At 38.5% G+C, this 19,010-nt stretch overlaps 1 protein-coding gene across 5 annotated transcripts in view; it reads right to left on the reverse strand.

Annotated features, from left to right (window-relative positions):
- The window catches only part of ZFYVE28 (zinc finger FYVE-type containing 28), a 164,033-nt gene that overhangs the window by 29,624 nt on the left and 115,399 nt on the right, over nucleotides 1–19,010 (reverse strand). For 2 of the 5 annotated variants that reach the window (XM_063336733.1, XM_063336732.1), the window contains exons 8-9: nucleotides 17,052–18,413; nucleotides 5,941–6,045 (exon numbers count right to left, since the gene is read on the reverse strand). In XM_063336733.1, the coding sequence (XP_063192803.1) occupies nucleotides 5,941–6,045; nucleotides 17,052–18,413 (1,467 nt within the window). Of the gene's footprint in view, nucleotides 1–4,123; nucleotides 4,227–5,940; nucleotides 6,046–17,051; nucleotides 18,414–19,010 lie in introns of all 5 variants that reach the window. The other 3 variants (XM_063336735.1, XM_063336734.1, XM_063336736.1) reach the window with 2 other exon arrangements.

Below are 19,010 nucleotides of genomic sequence, written 5' to 3' on the forward strand. Positions count from 1 at the left end.
GAGTAGTTGTGATCTGTTTATTAAAACTTGTGGGCATGTAATCTGCGCTGTAGCTTTGATAGTATAGATGAATGCATAGCTCTGGAAAATGAGATGAAAGAACTCACTTCTTGTATCATTCACAGTCCTGCTGAATGACCAAGATATTTTTCCTTCTCGCATCCTCTTCAAGGCACTGAGTTCTACTGATGAAAAAACACAGTATAAAACCTGGTTTTGTAAGAACCTGTCCACCCACAAGAACTTGGCTTGGTCTGCAAGACAGGCAAGAAACTGACTCAGAGGTGACACTCAGGGAGTGGTGAGCAATGGTTTTTACTCAGGCTGGCAGCCTGTCACAAGTGGGAACCCCCAGGGATCAATACTGGCCCCCACACTGTTCAGCATCTTCCTAAATGATCTGGATGATGGGACTGAGAGCACCATGACCAAGTTTCCTGATGACACCAACCTCAGTGGTGAGGTGGACACATCAGAAAGGAAAGTCATCTTACAGACAGACCAGGGCAGGCTGGAACAGTGAGCTAGCAAGAACAGTATGGAGTTTAACAGAGATAAGTGCAAGGTCCTGCATCTGGGATGACACAACCAAAGAGACCAGTGCAGGCTGGGATCTGTGTGGGTGGGGAGCAGCCTTGCTGAAAGGGAAAGGGGGTTATAGTGGACAACACACTGCACAGGAGTCAGCAGCGCACCACTGCAGCAATCAAAGCTGGTTTGCATCCTGGGTTGCATCCACAGGGGCATTACCAGCGGAGATAAGAGATGTGATCATCCCACTCTACCAAGTGCTTGTCAGGCCACACCTGGACTGCTGTGTTCAGTTTTGGTCTCCACAATTCAAGACAGACTGACTAACTGGAGAAGGTCCAAAGGAGGGCCATGAAGATGATGGAGAACCTACAAGGAGAGACTGAAGGAGTTAGGTCTTTTCTCCCTGGAGAAGAAAGAGAAGGCTCAGAGTGGACCTCATCACAATATTCCAGTATGTAAAGGGCGGCTGCAAAGACGACAAAAGGCTCTCTTCCCAAGGAGCCACATGGAGAGGACCAGCTACACCAGCATAGATTTCATCTTGATATAAGAAAAGAGTATTTTACACTAAGAACAGTAAATCACTGGAACAACCTCCCCAGGGACGTGGTAGAGTCCCCATCACTGGAGGTTTTCAAGATGCAACTGGACAGGGTGCTAGATAATCTCATCTAGGCTTCCCTTCCCACAACAAGTCGGACTGTATGATCTTCTGAGGTCCCTTCCAACCTGGGCTCTTCTGTGATTCTACGAACCTACCGGCAAGGTAGCTTCAAACAGTCTCCTGCAAAACACCCTCTATTTCTGAAGCGGGTAATCAAAAACTCATCTCATTTATATACCAAGATAACCTTCCCTGCCTTGTTTCACACGTGTGTTTATACTAACAGGGATATACTCAAAATATGCAATAAAGTGATACCCTTCAACTATATCCAGCAAGCCAGTGACCTTGGACTCTGCCCACATGTACGCAAATATGGGTATTCTAATAGAAATAGCCAGATAAATATCCTACTCTAATTGCTAGCAGACTCTTGCTGTTTTGGCATAGACTTGAGTCACAATACATTTCAGGTACTTAATTTTACAGACTTTAAATAACATAGGCTAAAACTTCACCACCCATTTTTGTAAATGCCTAAAACTGTATAAAAATACACCCTCAAACACCAATAGTTAAGCCACAATGACATATCTAAAATAAAAAGTGACTGCTGACCAGGAAAGGCATCTATCGTACCATTAAGGTTAGTTTTAAAAGTTATTATTTATATTTAAAGTTCTGATTTATTGGCTCACCATAACCTTAAAATGAAGAAGTAGGCTTTACCATGTACTCTAGGCAGGCAAATGCTTTAAAACAGATTCATCGATATTTCTTCCTCCTTTGCACTCTTACACCAAAAACTCCAGTGAAGCTTGAAATCAACTAATTTTAACTACCTTGTTCTTCTGTTGTCTCTCCTATTTTTCCTCCTCATTCCCAAAACAACACTTTTCTTGCCATTTTCTAGCTCCAGTCTTCCAAAGAACTTAAGTTCGTTCTTGGCTTTAAGCATATCAAGTCATCTCATTCTGTTAGTGTATGAATGGCCTTCATTTAGGTTTCCACTCAAATTAATGGCTCTCTCAGGATCTTGCCCCATAATTGTAATGCATGTTGAAAGATGACAAATTCCCGCAAACAGTTTATTTTTAAAAGCTACTGGCTTTCCTACTTCCAACACTGAAATGGATAAGATTCCAGTAGTGTATTTTATTAGCTGCCTATTTACAATTCAGTAAGCTATAGTTATATTAAAAACTATTCTAAAAATTACACTTATGAAAAAGGAGCCATTAAAATTGAAAAACTGGATGTATTGTTTCCTGGAGCTAATATAAACAATGGACCAATTGCCACTTCCCTGCTGTAGTTAGAAACATCTCATTTTCACTCAAGTCAGCAGTATTTTTCCACAGTCACACTGATACAACAAAAAAATTCTGCATATTCTTAAAAGTCTGCATAAAAACACAGTTTCTCTGAAACATGTGGAATACGTTTATTCTTTGCTCATAAAGTTGACTACTGATCAATCTCAAGTCTAGATACCGCTTAATGAACGATCATCTTCTGAACTGGGCTGAACATTTCACTTCTTCACCATTAGACCTCTGAGACTAGGAGGAACCTTCTACACAGATCAAGTACCAGTGAAATAATCAACCTAATCAAATCTGTAGTAAAACCATTTGAAAAGCTCTCTGTACCTTTTTTCCAATTTGTGCTCTAGAAACCTCAAGCAAGGTTTTAAAATGTTTTTCAAATTCCTGTGTGAGCACAGTCAGTAATCAAAGTATGCAATCATAGCTCTGATTTAAGACTGAAAATCTTTGGTCCAGATGCATGTCAACAAATTACACGCTTAACCAAGGTTTCCACTGTTCTCCATTGACTAAACAGGGAACCTACAGCAGCAAAACTCTTAATTGAGATATATCAGTTTGGTGCCTAAAATTAGGTAGGATGAATAAACTACATAGCACTAGCTGATGATGGGAAAAAAAAAATCTAAGGCAGTAAATCACAGGCTGATTTGAAGCAGCCTCCTTTAACAGGTCCCAAGTGGTTTCTACTGTCCAAACAGCTTTTTCCTTCCAATAAAAACCAAAACAGCAAACAATGACCCATGGGTCGGAATGTTGCTCTGGGATTCATGGAGTGGGAATTTTCTCCCTGGCTCTCCATTTGGAAAACAATAAATGTATAAATATATAGAATTCCATACATGCAATGCTTCATTGTTTCAAATCCATTCAGACCATGCTATTAATACACTAGTAGTTCATTCAACACCCTGTGCTATTCTTGTTAAGCTGGGGTTGGTACCAGAATAGAATTGGTTTGAAGTCACTTGGGTATTTCCAAAACACACCACAATCTGACAACATGACTTTCAGTCTCAGTTTTGGTTATCTAACAGCGCAAAGGAATTGCTTATGATTCATGAGAGGTTGAAAGGCCAAATAAATGTACTTCAAGAATTCTATGTTTCATAAGAAATTGCAAATGTTACATTTAAATTTCTAATCATTGTTAAGTGAAACCAGCAAGAAATTAAGTACATTAAAACGGCAAATTTCATAGGAAAAAGGAAACAATAAAAAAAACAATTTAGGTATTGTTTTGGATATGCACATGACATCAGGAAGAACTTAGTTATTTCAGATAAGAACATTTTATAGAGATGGCCTTTGCAAGGAACATGTTTGTTGTTTAGGTAATACAAGATAAAAGAAGAGGGGAGCCCCTTAAAAATAACATATTCTAAAATGTATTACAAATACTTGTACCAAATATTACATTTCTATGCACACAGATCTAGGAACATAGTACTTTGAAGCAGTTCAACTTCTGAGCTTTTTTTGTCTTTTATTTTATTCAGTTAAGATAACTTTAAACTTTTTTTAAAGTAAGCGTTTCAAAAGGGGAAATTCATATCATCATAAGGAAAGGCTGAGAGAGCTGGGACTCTTTAGCCTGGAGAAGGCTGAGGGGAGAGACCTTATTAATGTTTACAAGTATCTAAAGGGTTAGACCCACCCTTTAGATAGGACGTGGTGGATAGGAGAAGGAGGAGAAGGAGGATGGTGCCAGACTCTTCTCAGTGGTTCCCAGTAACAGGACAAGGGGTAACAAGCACAAGCTGTAACATAGGAAGTTCCAATCATATATGAGGAAAAACTTCTTTACAGTGAGGGTGACAGAGCACTGGAACAGGCTGCCCAAGGAGGTTGTGGAGTCCTCTTCTCTGGAGACTTTCAAGACCCGCCTGGATGCAGTCCTGAACAACATGCTCTAGGTGACCCTGCTCTAGCAGGGGAGTTGGACTAGATGATTTCTAGAGGTCCCTTCCAACTCTGAAGATTCCATGATATCAGTATAGTCAAATAAGCCCTTAGCTATTTTTTTTTTTTTAATTGGGCCATAAACTACGATAGCTAGATCTCTAGTAATATCAATCAGAGAAAAATGGGCAGCTTAGATTTCTTGCATGAAACTCAGGGACAATACAATGCTATAGTTCAGTGGACAAAAGTGCAAATGTACATGTACAAATACTGCTTTATAAATCAAACTTCAAGCAAAACAAAAATCTGTAAATGCGATAAGACAGAACTAATTTACCTAACCATCAATACAGTGGCAACTACAATACTAACACATGAAGTCAGCACAGTAAAGCCTTGAAAAGAAGTTGTGCACCTAAGGAAGACCTACTTATTCTTGCTGCTCCAGTTACTTCTGAAGAATAACTGAAATTACTTCTATTGTCCATTCAGATAGCCCTGTGTGAAACAGTCCCCTTGATGTATTCAGCATGTACAAGAGGGCAGCTGTTGCATGCAGGTAAATTGGGTTTTGTTTAAAGAACAGTCAAAAGGAAACGTATTTCAAAATTAAAACCGTGAAAAATAGTTTTAGTCACATCTTTCTGCCCTTATTTTAAAAATATGGAACACTAAAAAAATTGAGCCTTAAGATGTACACATCCTAACAAAATACATATTATTATATCCACTATTTCCTCTGTCACTACTAGAAAAGACCTTTTCACCCCCCCTTGCTATCCGCAAGCCTAGATAAAATTCAGAATTCCTGAAGTTCAAATGAAGTGCTGGATAGAGATAAACAGATGAAAAAGGGAGGTCGAGAAGCAGCGGAAGATCTACCTCGACGGAAACAGTGGTATTTCAACCTGCCTGTACCAGAGTAATAAAGTTATTGCATACAATGTACGCAATATATCACATACATATATGTTATGCATACTCTAAAAAAAGCAAAGTACTCACATTTCTACTTTAGTAACATTTTTCTGCCCTCAACTTTATTCCTCTGTTATTCTCATTACGTGTTCTGAACAAAACCAATTAAAGTTAAAACTCACGCAGTTTCAGAAGATAAGAATATAAACTAGTATTTTTACCAATTTTGGCCAACACCACTGTGGAAGTTAAATTATTGTGAACTGGAATGCTCCACTCTTTTTACTACCTCATTTTACTAAGTGAAAAAAAACCATATTTTATAGAAAGACAAAACCTCGCTAAAACAAACATTTGGTACTTTTCAAGCTAAAACCTTAAGTCTCTCTTAAAAAATGCTGTATGAACAAATAAAAGGGAGATCACAGACATAAGTAATTTATTGCTTTATACATTAAAACTTTTCCTTAAATAGTTGCCTCTCAATTGCCACAGCACTGAAGAAAGCAGCTAGAAAAAAAAGCACCTGCTGTTCAAAAGGAAGAATACTCAGAAGTGTTGCTGTCACTTGATTGTTAATTCAACGAAAATTTTTAACCAAGCATTACCCAAAACCATTCGTCAAATCTGACTGCAAAGTGATGTTATTACCTCAGAGCGTATATGCTGGAGAGACTACATGTAGTGACAGAAACACTCTCATAGTCACTGCTGGAGATGGAGCTGAGGGGGGAATCACGTAAGCCATCCTGAGAACTGAAAAAACATATGGAAACAAAATGAACTGCTGAAGCGAACAAAGGTGAAAAACAGAGCACTGTGGTAACTCATGGCTTGTCACGGGTTACACAGAAATAAGAGTAAACTAGCAGTTATATTTTTGCTCTTCAGAAAAATTATACAGACCTATTCTGTTTTCTTCCCAAAAGGAAATTTGTCAAAATCAGGGGGCACACATTTTACAAAAATCTTGAATTTAATTCACATCGTACAGTTAAAATATTCAGGAAAGAACTGAGGATCTTACATTTTCATAGGGTATAGAGGGAATAGCATGCCCATGCTGCTAAGTGTGGTTTAAGTTGTAACAAAGACATAACAAAACTGAAAGTTCATAAAGCCACTGTGTGTTTCAGGCCAAGACATCCTAAACAATAAGCTTCAAGAACTGCTGAAATATCGTGACAAGTTTGAGCTAAGTTTCTTCCAACAGGAAGGAAAAAGTCTGTAAGAAAGCAGACAGCTGGCTCTTCAGTGAAGATAATATACTTATTCCTACCCCTAAATTCGCTTAGTTCCTAAAACTGCCATATAGGTACCTCAAATTTTGTGCTTTAAACCAACAGATGAGCAGGAAGGAGCAGGCCCGTGGCAAACCACTGACACTTTATTAGAGAAAATCCGCTATCTACTAAGTAAAAGGATATGAATAATTTAAATGAATGGTACACAAGCTATCTTTGGCAACCCTAGGCTAATGAAAAGCCTTTAAATAACACATCATTTTAGATCTTACATCATATTATCAACATAAATTAGGATTAGAAGATTAAAAATTATTTCATAAGCACTACAGAACTACTTTGGAAGGACCAATTTTTTGTTTCAGTAACAATTTACTGCTCAGCTACTGGAAATTCCACAAGCTGAAAAAAAATAAATTATACTAGATAAGAAAATATGTGATCTTGAGCTGAGGTATCAAAGCTGTATTGGCTGTAGGCAATGCAGAAGAATCATTCAAGCCTGCTGAAATCAAATGTTCAGTCAACAGAAATCTTTGGACAACACAGAGAGAAACCTAAGAAATGCCTTCAGTTAAAATAGATGTAATTATATAGGTCAGGATTATTTTACTTTACTTCTCCACAATTATTAGCAGATTTTTTTTTTAATGCTTTTTTGATTTGTAGGCGTATGCGGGGTAGGTATTCAAACCAGCTACATTCCAAATTCTTTTCTTTTACCAAATTTACTATTGTAGCTATTTTTGCAGCTAGAAGTCTGGAAGAATGCTTAAGGGGAATTCTTCAAAGCAGCATATGGAAGGTATGTGCTCTAATCCCACTAAGAAATAATAGGATTTGTTTGCATACCTCACACTAATTGCTTGGAAAATGTACCCCTTCATGTTCCTCATTTCTGACTGCCAATTTGAAAATAAATCCCAAGTGTACTATACTTTAGTTGAAAGGAGAGCCGTCGCAACTGGAAAATAATTTTATCAGACTTGAACAAAAATCTATTTAACTTTCATTCGTTTTATATAATTTCCCTTGCTAATTCTGCTCATTATGAAGAGATATATGCATTTAAACAAAGGCTTACTCTTTTACAGCTCATCACCTTTACCCATCCAATTTTAAAATATGGTCATGCTACTAAAATGTACTTTTACTATCTGTTTTATGGCAGCTAAATGATATTAAAAAACCATTAGCATGTGATTTCACAGCATGATTGAGCAGGAGAAACTGTCTTGCAAAGATGAAATGTATTGTTCAGAATAAAGTAATCTTTGAAGAGCAGAACCAGGAAACAAGAACAACTGGCAAACTCAGCACCTTCTTTTATTATCTCTCACCTCCCTGCCATTTCGAGATTTTTCCAGTGTAACAAACCTGCCAGCTGATTTGTGTAGTAACACTTTTTCTGAAAGATGTCAGGTTTGCTGTCCTTCAGGGCTTGATAAAAATATCTCTCTTAAGAGTAGATAATATTTATTGTCAACGTTGTCCCAAGTCTCAAAACCACTTTCTATCCTGAGCTAACTTTGTGGAGTGGACATGGATGTTGCTCTGATCAGCTTACAAGCCTCATTTCATACCTCTTCTCCGTACTTTTTTTTCCCCCTCATTTGAATCCTCTCTCACTTCTAACCAGTTGCTATAAGCGTAACTTTTTCTCAGCGGTTCCACAACCTCACCTTTTTTTAAGCCTTCTCTTAACACTGTTTGCCATTCTAAACTGCTTCATAAATGCCTTAATTTTCCACTACTCCTCTTTTACTTTGTGCACAAACCTGGCCATGCTGAGCCATCTGCTGATTTCAGGATTAGATATCCATCTGGTCAGTCATCATTTGGCAATGTAAATTGCTTGGACACACTTGACACAAAACCATGCTCACAAAGGTTAGTTTGTTGTAGTAAAGGATGTGCAGTTTAGACGATTACAATGTGTAAACGTTTTTCTCACTCCTTTGTACCATTACAGATTGAGTTTTTGTACCAGAAATAATATTTATTATTTACAATGTTTATTTCTGGTTCATATTCAGGCTGTAACTCTTCAGGTAAGAAATTCTGGTTTATTTAGTAACAAGAAATGGGAATCCAATAACAATAACACTGTTTTATACCTTCTTAGTGTTATACTAAATAGCTTTTTTTCCTAAAAAACAACAATAAAAACACTCCTGACATACTCACTGTGTTCCTTCTCAGTACACACAGATTCAGGATACCTCTTTGTGGAACTTTCTTCTCATTAGTGTCTGCCTGAAGATTTGCTCAGCTTTTCTAAGATGCTGATAGATCCTGAGGTGAATTGACCTGCTTTTCCCAATTCACAATTCCTGTTATCAGCTGATGGCATGTGTTCATTAGCACAATTAGAAGAGAAGGTATATGCATTCTGTAGCTAATAGCAGCTAACCCTTTCTTCCCACACCAGCCCACAGGCGACCTGAACTTCAGCACTTCTTGTGCTCATTTGAAATTGATGCCCTGTCGGACTGGCATGTTTAAACTGTGTAAGGTGGCAAGTCTGTTTCATTTGTGAGATCTTAAACACCTACAGTGCTGTTTTAAAAATTACATGCTAGCATGGGATAAAACCAGCATCCACGCTCAAAATAGAATTCTTCAGCACTTCTGATAAAAATATAGAATAAAGATTTGAGGCAACAGAGCAAAGTGACATGGGGTGATGTGGCTGCCTCTTTTCATGGAATACTGGAAGACTGAACTAACAAATCTTTTATTTAAAGCTGTTCACCATTTTTTGTAACTATTCTAAGTAAAAAACAAACTGAAAGACACTTTTATTCTGGTTTGTGTGCTCTTTTCTACTGGAATGCGTTTCCAGCCTTTTACATTTAATTAAACCTCTGGTTGTTTCAGGGGGTGGTTTCTTCCTGAATGTTATTCCTTGAGTTACAATTACATTCCATGTTACATTAGTTAATTGGCACAGATAATTTCTTCACTGTCTATCTCACACTACGTGAGAGCTAACTCTAAAGCCTCATGTGTTAGCTCAGCTATACCAAATTCATCAAATAAGTGGCTTTTAAAACTCTGTTTTACCTAGTATACTCGTTTCAGGAATCTGTATGTTGAGAGTTAACAGTTCACGGGGGCTGCATTTGATATATGGACCTAGTAAAAGGGAACCTGGTACAAAACACTGACACCTTTTATTTGCACACTAAGGTTTCATAACAGCAGTCAAAGTATTGGATAGCACACAAAATCAGTGTTCAACAGACAAGGTCAAACACAGCCACTTTTAATTTGAGACTTGCATTGTTAAAAAAAAAAGAAAAAGAAGGGGAGTAGGGATTGAAAAAAACCTCATTTAAACTGAATCTGAATTTGGATGATTGCAAAAAGAAAAGAAACAGAACACCAGAAAGGGAACAGAGGCACTTCAATCAACAGCCAGATAAAAGACTGCTTAAGGGAAGTTTTGCAGTTGAAAGGCTGATATTTTGTTCCCAATCAACTACTGTTTCCTTCTTGATGATGGGAAGTTTTCTTTACTCCTGAATAGCTAGTTAAAAGACTAATCAATACGTGACACTAAGCAGACATGTTTTTATTTATGTGAACATGCACAGCTGTCCATTAATTTTTATGGAAAAAGCAACTTTGTAAAGACACAATTTTCTTAAGTCGTACTGTGATGGAATATTACAGGGAAAGCATGAATATAAGATATTTGATCAAGTTAATTTGCATTGCAATATCAATCTAGTTTTGTTGGTTTGGGGTTTTTTTTGTTTGGATTTTTTTTGTTACTGTTGCTTTGTTTTTTTAATATAAATGCTGGCCATCCCAAAAATACAAATGCTTCTTCTATAAAGGTTTCATTTATAAAGGTGGAATAATTTATCTTAAAGTTACTGTACTGAAAACACGAACACAGGTCACATGTTGCTAAGCAGTGAAAAAAATAAAATACAGGCAGAAAAATCAAAATTAGAAACCAACTGTATAAATAGGTGTTTATCTTTTTTACAAAGTCATTCTAATTGCTGAGGAAATAAAATTTTGAATACATTACAATGTAGACTATTGTAATATATAAATATAATATATACAATTTTTGACTACAGAACTGCAACACTAAGAAATGGGACAAACTGAATACCAAGCCAGAGAAGAATAAATTATTCATCTTATTCTAGAATTGCAATACAGATCAGCAAACAGCAAAACACACTTTTCCAAGGATGCCTCATTCCTCCTCCTTACACTGCAAAAGCATATGGCACAATATTCTATTTTTCAAGCCCCCACAAGTAAATGCAAACAGCGCCAGCATCTAACAGCCGATGGACACAGCTAGAGCTTGCAGAAAGCGTGAAGAAGGTTAGTTCTCCTCACTACCAATTTCAGCTCCTTTTGCCAATTCTCAGGTGCACTGTAAGAGGCTTCACCAAAAGTACACTCACCAAATAAATTAAGATCAAGGAAAATGGGAAAAAAATGTATAATTTAAGCTAGACATAATAGACCTGCAGGGGAAAGGAGAGAAACTGTGCTTAAGAATAATTTTTTATATCAGAACAGTCAGTATGTAGATAAACAAACACAGAACAGAACCAGGTATTAAAGACTAAAACATGAAAACGCTAGCATTGCATGACAATACGAAACAAGTTGCCAAACTTCATCAGACACATAGAAGAATTAGCAGTTTTACAAGGACTCTTCAACTCTAGAAAGAACAGAGCACCAAGTATTTCCAAAACACCAAAATAAACACGATCTTCACTCCTTGTAATTTTCTTTTCCCTTGGAAAGCCAAGCAGAATACAATGACAGAATGAGCATTTAAAAAATCTGTATAGCTTGCTTACAGTCGAAAAAGGAGTACTAGATACCGATCTTAGATTAACTTGGTTTTGCTCTTAATTTATGTCCTTTTTTACCCCCAAACACCAAATGCTGCTTTATCATAGTTTTATCATCTTCTGCACTATTCTTACATTATTTCCCCCCTTTAACAGTTTGTTTTGCTACATGACTACCTTTACTTATCACATTGTCCCTTCAGTAGATCAGATACTGACTACATCTTTGTTAGCGCTTGTATTTGCATCTCATTAATGCTGCTGCCGAAGACTCTCAGTGCCCTTGGTGTTTTATGTCTTTGAGATACTTACAAGCAAATAACGGAGAAAGACATAACATCAGCTATGACTTCGAAACCAAAGCAATAAAGACATCTTAAGTTGAAGAGTATTTAATCTGTATTTTAAACTCAGCTCCACTGAATATTGAGGCTAGACAGAGAAGCCTGAAATAACAGGTATTTCAGACTTAAAAGATTAATTACAGTAAACCTGACTGGATCATTGAAATTATACCTATAAATAATGTCATATTGCATAGCATAAGAACTGATTTACTAAAAGAAACAGTTTGTGTCATCACGTCCACATTTGACAGCTGTTTGACTCAGACAAGGGAAAGAAAATTTTCTTCTCCTAGTTGTGACATACAGTAACTAGAAAGTAAATACATTTATCAATTTGATGAATGAGCATATCCTGCAGCTATTCCACATATATTAGACTGCTTATTGTTCTACCTAATGGGTCCATCATTCTGAAAATAATCTACTGCCTCCAACATTTCCCCTATGGTTAAGTTGGCATTCACAAACAAGTAATAGGGAGTAGTCACAGAAGCCTAATGTAATCTTCCATTTTAAAAATACCATTGAAAAGCAGTGATTAGTCACCACCCAGGCAGCATGAGTAAGAAAAGGTCCACAAAGTTCTGTTTTGTAACTCAATTCTCTCTTTTACCGATAACATGACTAGTGATTCAGAGGCAAAACCAAAATCTATATATAGATATCCATGTATCTATGTATTCTCTCACAGAATATACTGAAGAAGTTACTATCAGAACTTTTCCAAATAAAGGAACAACAATCTAGTAACAGAATACCTCCACCCCTATTTCTCCACTTCTGCAAAGATGGAATATTTGCCAATTAATAACAGATGTACTGCAGTTTCAATAATAAATAGAGAGAATTAGATGTAATCAAAGTAACTGTGGAAGAGGCTACGGTGAAAACAGACAAACCCCACTAACTTGTTAATAAAAAATTCAGAAACATTCACCAAAAAATTTTAGGAGAACAAGAACAAATCAGATGAATTATTAACCCCTCATTTAAAACTTCCTTGTTCCCTGGAGTTTAAAGGTGGCAATCGCTAAAAATAAAAAGGACTCCAAAGAAATTCAAACAACTCTAATTCTGTGAGTCTGATGTTGTACCAAGAAAATTAACAGAGTATACCAAAAAGCTAAAATAGGTAGACAATAATGTGAAGGTCTGCTTGGGAAGAAGTAACACAGCTTCTACGGAAAGAACCTCTTGGGAGCTTTGTGAACAGGTCAAGAAACTTGTGAAGAATGGTGATTTGGCTAGCAGCCTCTGGATTTCCAAATACGTTCTATTATATTCTATTAGATTACATTATTAAATAGGTTCTCACTGGAGGCTTTTAGGAAAACTAAGGAGCTATAGCATAAGAGGAAGGGGCCCAAAATGGACAAATAATTCTTAACCATAAATAGGGAGAAGCTGTTAAACAACCACATCTCAGAAGAATAGTGTGTCACAGCTACAGTTCTTAAGGACCCTGAGGGTTTTGTTTTTACATATGACCTGCAAAAATGGAGAGAGCAATGAGGTCTGAAAGGTTGCTACTGGTGCAAAATTATTCAGGGTAATAATAGCAAGAGCAGACTGAAGAACTGTACAGGATCTTAAAGTCTGAATAACAGGTAATAAAATGGCAAGATGAGATTCAAATGGTAAACACAGGGAGAACAATTTTAGCATCGGATATAGAATGAGAACCTCTGAGCTCACGAACAGGATCTTGGGGCTTTGTTAGACAACTTCAAAAACATCAGCTCACCATTTGGCAAAAAATCAAATATCAGGAGGAAGACTTCCCCTTGGTTGAGGAGGATCAAGTGAGAGATCAATTAGGATCAAGTAAGAGATCAGTTAGGTCAATTAGATATCCACAAGTCCATGGGTCCTGACGGGATGCACCCAAGAGTGCTGAGGGGGCTGGCGGAAGTCATTGCTGGGCCGCTCTCTATCATCTTTGAAAGGTCCTGGAGAACAGGGGAGGTGCCTGAGGACTGGATGAAAGCCAACGTCACTCCAGTCTTCAAAAAGGGCAAGAAGGAGGACCCAGGGAACTATAGGGCGGTCAGCCTCACCTCCATCCCTGGAAAGATGATGGAACGGCTCATTCTGGGCGTCATCTCAAGGCATGTAGAGGAAAAGAAAGCTATCAGAAGTACTCAACATGGATTCACCAAGGGGAAATCATGTCTGACTAATCTGATAGCCTTCTTTGATGGCATAAGTGGATGGATAGATGAGGGGAGGGCGGTAGATGTGGTCTACCTTGACTTAAGCAAGGCGTTCGACACGGTCTCCCACAGCATCCTCATAGGGAAGCTTAGGAAGTGTGGGCTAGATGAATGGACAGTAAGGTGGATAGAAAACTGGTTGAAGGGCAGAGCTCAGAGGGTCGTGATTAGGGGCACAGAGTCTAGTTGGAGACCAGTGACGAGTGGTGTTCCCCAAGGGTCAGTACTGGGTCCAGTCCTGTTCAATATATTCATCAATGACCTGGATGAGGGGATAGAGTGCACCCTCAGCAAGTTTGCCGATGACACAAAGCTGGAGGACGTAGCTGACACAGCAGAAGGCTGTGCTGCCATACAGAGAGACCTAGACAGGCTGGAGATTTGGGCAAAGAGGAACCTTATGAAATTCAATAAGGGCAAGTGTAGGGTGCTGCACCTGGGGAGGAATAACCCCCTGCACCAGTACAGGCTGGGGGCTGACCTGCTGGAAAGCAGCTCTGTGGAGAGACCTGGGAGTCCTAGTGGACAACAGGATGACCATGAGCCAGCAATGTGCCCTTGTGGCCAAGAAGACCAATGGCATCCTGGGGGTGCATCAAGAAGAGTGTGGCCAGCAGGTCGAGGGAGGTCATCCTCCCCTTCTACTCCGCCTTGGTGAGGCCGCGCCTGGAGTACTGCGTCCAGTTCTACTATGTCCAGTTCTGGACTTGCCGGTTCAAGAAGGACAGGGAACTCCTGGAGAGAGTACAACAAAGGGCTACGACAACAAAGGGATTGGAACACCTCTCTTATGAAGAAAGGATTTTGCGTCTCTTCAGCCTGGAAAAAAGACGGCTGAGGGGGGATCTTATCAACGCTTATAAATACTGAAAGGGTGGGTGTCAGGAGGATGGGGCCAGGCTCTTTTCAGTGGTGCCCGGGGACAGGACAAGAAGTAATGGGCACAAACTTGAGCATAGGAAGTTCCACCTAAACACGAGGAAGAAATTCTTTCCTGTGAGGGTGGCAGAGCACTGGAACAGGTTGCCCAGAGAGGTGGTGGAGACTCCATCTCTGGAGACATTCAAAACCCGCCTGGACGCGTTCCTGTGCAACCTGCTCTAGGTGACCCTGCTCTGGCAGGGGGGTTGGACTAGATGATCTCCAGAGGTCCCTTCCAAACCCTACCATTCTGTGATTCTGTGAGCCTTTGGAAAAACAACAGAAAATAATTATGCCACTGCACAAATCCATGGTTTGCTCATACCTTGAGTAAGTGTAGTTCTGATTCACTTACCGCTAAGAGAAAATAGTATAATTGAAAAAGGTTTAGAGAAAGACAAGAGGAATGATCAAAGCTATGGACAACTTCTCATCAAGTAGACTGTGACTCTCCCAACCTGAAAACGCAATCACACAGGGAAAATTGTGACTGAGGTCTACAAAATCACAACCGGCGCAGAGAGGCCAGGCAGGAACTAGGATCCTTTCAATGAAGCTGTTAAGAGCCAGGTCCAGAGCAAGCAAAAGGACACAGAGGAACACAGATCTACAGAACTCTCTGTAAAAGGACAATTCTCATACAAAGTTTTTACACAATATTAACAAAGGCTGGACAAGTACATGGAAAAGAGATTATTACATCCACAAATGATGTGAGGCTGAAAAAGAAGCATCTATTATATATAATTTTATCGTATTTTGCAGACTTGTTCTCACAAATTTCACTTAATATCCTACCCAAGGCAAAAATTAGTAGACAAATTGTCTGAGTATTGTAAACGATGTATCAGGACACTAATTAAACATACTGTAATTACTTTTAAGCTATATTCCACTTGAAGTGTTGCAAAAGCATGAAATGTCAAAGGGACTTGTGAATGACTTCTTAAAATTAAGTCCATTCAGAAACCCTGTTGTAAGGCCTTGCAAGCCTCAGATCACAAATACTCAGAATAATGAGAGAGATAAAATTACGTTCTCAAAGGTTGAGTTTTGTGCACACTAAGTTGCATTTTACCTGTAAGAGGTATTAACTCCAGTGCAAAGAACTCTTCATTCTTTTTCCACTACCAGTTAGATATTTCATAATTCAACTGATATGTTATTAAGCTAATGTTTATTTCTGTAGCCTTTATGTTGTGGTAATGTTTCACGGTTCAAGCTACCCCACTGTGTTATCCTGAACTCTAAACACATACAAAAAAAGAGAGATCCTGCTTCACACTTATAAACTCCATAGAACTGACACAGTAAGGCACAAAGGAAGAAAGCTGTCACAGAAATACAGAAAACAACAACAACTTCTATTTAATTTCTTCCCTCTGCGTTATAATATTAATACTTCAGGAAAACTGAAGACATTACTCACTACGAAGTAGGTTATCCTCTAAACAGTAAAACAAAATCAAGCCTGGTTTTCTACTGATGTGTGTAGGATCCCTAATGTCTAATCAAAGTTGAGCTGAAGCATAGCATTTTCTTTAACACAAATATTATTATGGCACCTCCTTGTTATCTAGTTTCTTATTGTCATTAAATATGTAGAACCTTAATCCATGACCTCTATTCTTCTATCAGCTTTGTCTGAAATGGTTCAATATGTTTAAAAGCTGCTTCAGCACTCTATTAGGCTCCTTCAGCATGCAGACATTCACAGATACACTTGTGCCCACAGGCAACATGATCAGATCAACCCCGTTCTCTCAAATGAAGCTAAGGTAAGATGTGCTTAGATCCCAGTTTAATCCTGTGCACTAATGCAGAAGTTAACGTTTTAGTATCTGCCAGACACGCTTTTCCTGCAAAACAGCAGAGTACAACGAGGCAATGACCCGTGCAACATTTAGCAGCAATGCACTCTTTGTTACGTTAAACTAGTAAGATTAGTGTACTTCATTTCAATGCTATAGAGACGTTATACGATTAAAATTCAGGTGTTCTCCAAATGTTTTCCAAAAAAGCTGATGAAGTCCAGTAAAAAGATACTTGCATTAAAAAAAGTGTATTGAAAAATTCCTTAATCCTGCAACACACTACTTTCTTTAAAATCAACATTAATTATACACCAATCACTAAAGTACAAGGATATAGGAATTTATTTACATGCAAGTTACTACCAAAACATCAAGTTGCTCTTACCTTGAACTAGATCTTGACTTTACATCATCTTTTGCTGTCCTTTCACTACTAGCATCTTCATTGTTATCCATTTTTTTCTCACATAGTTGTTTTCTCTTCTCCCACTTCTGCTGATTTGAGATGCTTTCTGCTTCTCCTTGTGAATCATTTTCTGCTCCTACCTGTGAACCTGAGGAATGTGCCAGGCACTTAGAGGAGGTCGGCAGTCTTTGCTCCTCTCTGCCAAAGTCTCTTTCTGCTAACAAAGCAGAAGTTTCCGGTTTTAATATTTCCTGTGCAGGGACTGAATTGTCCAAGTTATCTACATGGTCCATTTCCTTAGACTTTACTAATGTGTATGAAGCATTTACAACACCTCCTGCAGAATGTTTAGTCTTTAAACCTTCAACACTGTCCTCCCTGCTGTCTTCACAGCTGCCACAACACACACACGAATTAATTAGACAGTTTGTGGCAGCTATACTGAGTTTATGAGATTCATCCTCCTCCTCATTTGCTAATGGATTAGCAGATCCAGGAACACAGCTAATAGCTGCTTCTGGAGTTGTTACTGGGGATTCTGAGCTAGAGGGAGATTTAGGATTGAATATTACAGTAGCAGATATTTTCATTCCCCCTGTCCTGTGTGCTATCACTTCCGCCGTTTCTGCATCATCAGCATACGCATCCCAGCCGTTGAGGTATAACTGTGAGTCCGGACCTTCTAGACAACTACATGAATTCTGAACCGAGATGCCAGACACCTGTTTGCTATCTTCGATATTGTTATTATTGCTTATGTCACTTTCAGCATCTTTTAAAAGCAAAGTTTCTTCTGTCTGATGGCCATTCTCATACAGCAAAGCGTCTCTATATTGCAGGTTCTGTTTTGAGTCGTGGCAAGGGTTATTCACCCAAGCAAAAGTATCACTTACTGAGTCCAACCCAGCAAGAGCTTCTCCTGCTCCATCTAGGTCATCCATAAAAAACACTCTGTCCTCATCATCAGTTAAATTGTCAAGATGGTGTCTTGTTGGCGAAGCCTCTGTGCTAGAACTGTTTCTTAGGCTAGGTCTGTGAGCTGGAGACTGACAGATGCTTGGAGGGGAAAGCAGAGAAGACATTTCATCACCAACTCTGTGTACCATCCTATTCAGCTGTTCCAGCTCCTGTTCATCATACTGCATAGAACAAGCCAGCTCAGCCTCTGTGTTTTCAGCTTTTGCTGAAAGCTCTTTAGAAGGCAAAGTCGCAGTTATGCCCGGTGTAATGACAGAGGATACTTCAGGATCCGCTCTGACAGGAAAATCCACATCTTGAGAGATGCAGAGGTTACGTTCCAGTGTGTGCAGTTCATCCTCGGTTAATGTCTGAAGTAGATCCCTGAAAATGAAGAAATACACACACCACTTTGCATTTACAATCATAAGAGGCATTGATGCTACAGATTTTTAAAAAAAAAAAAAAAAACTTTTACTGTTAATACAGAAATCCAGAACTTGGGAGCACAGAGTAATGTCAGCTGTGTAACTCCAGGCACATTTGACGTTCATATTCAGAACACATGTGACTGCAGATGCCTGAATTTGAGATTACTCATGCAAATACAGGGCACCAAGCAATTTACATCCTTGCAATGAAGCCCCAAAATAAGTGAAAACACACCCAAAAATGTATCTTTCCCCTTTCCATCTACGTATAGTGAAGGCATTACCCAAAATTAGATATATTTTGTCATTTTAATATTTTAATTCAAAAATTTGACTTAGATTAGCAATTTGCCATCCTTCATACTAGAGTCTGAAAATAATTCTGCAAAAGAGTACCGCAGAAGTTTCACAGCATTATATTGTCAGATAAAGAGAATCCATTAAAAATAGTAATATCACTTATGCAACACTGATGTCTTGGAAGCCTGTTCACTGAAACCCAGATTGGAAGTTGGCTCTCTCCTGCCTTGAACATGTAACTCAGTCATTA

The sequence above is a fragment of the Chroicocephalus ridibundus genome, chromosome 5, assembly GCF_963924245.1.
Source record: "Chroicocephalus ridibundus chromosome 5, bChrRid1.1, whole genome shotgun sequence".
Lineage (NCBI taxonomy): Eukaryota > Metazoa > Chordata > Aves > Charadriiformes > Laridae > Chroicocephalus > Chroicocephalus ridibundus.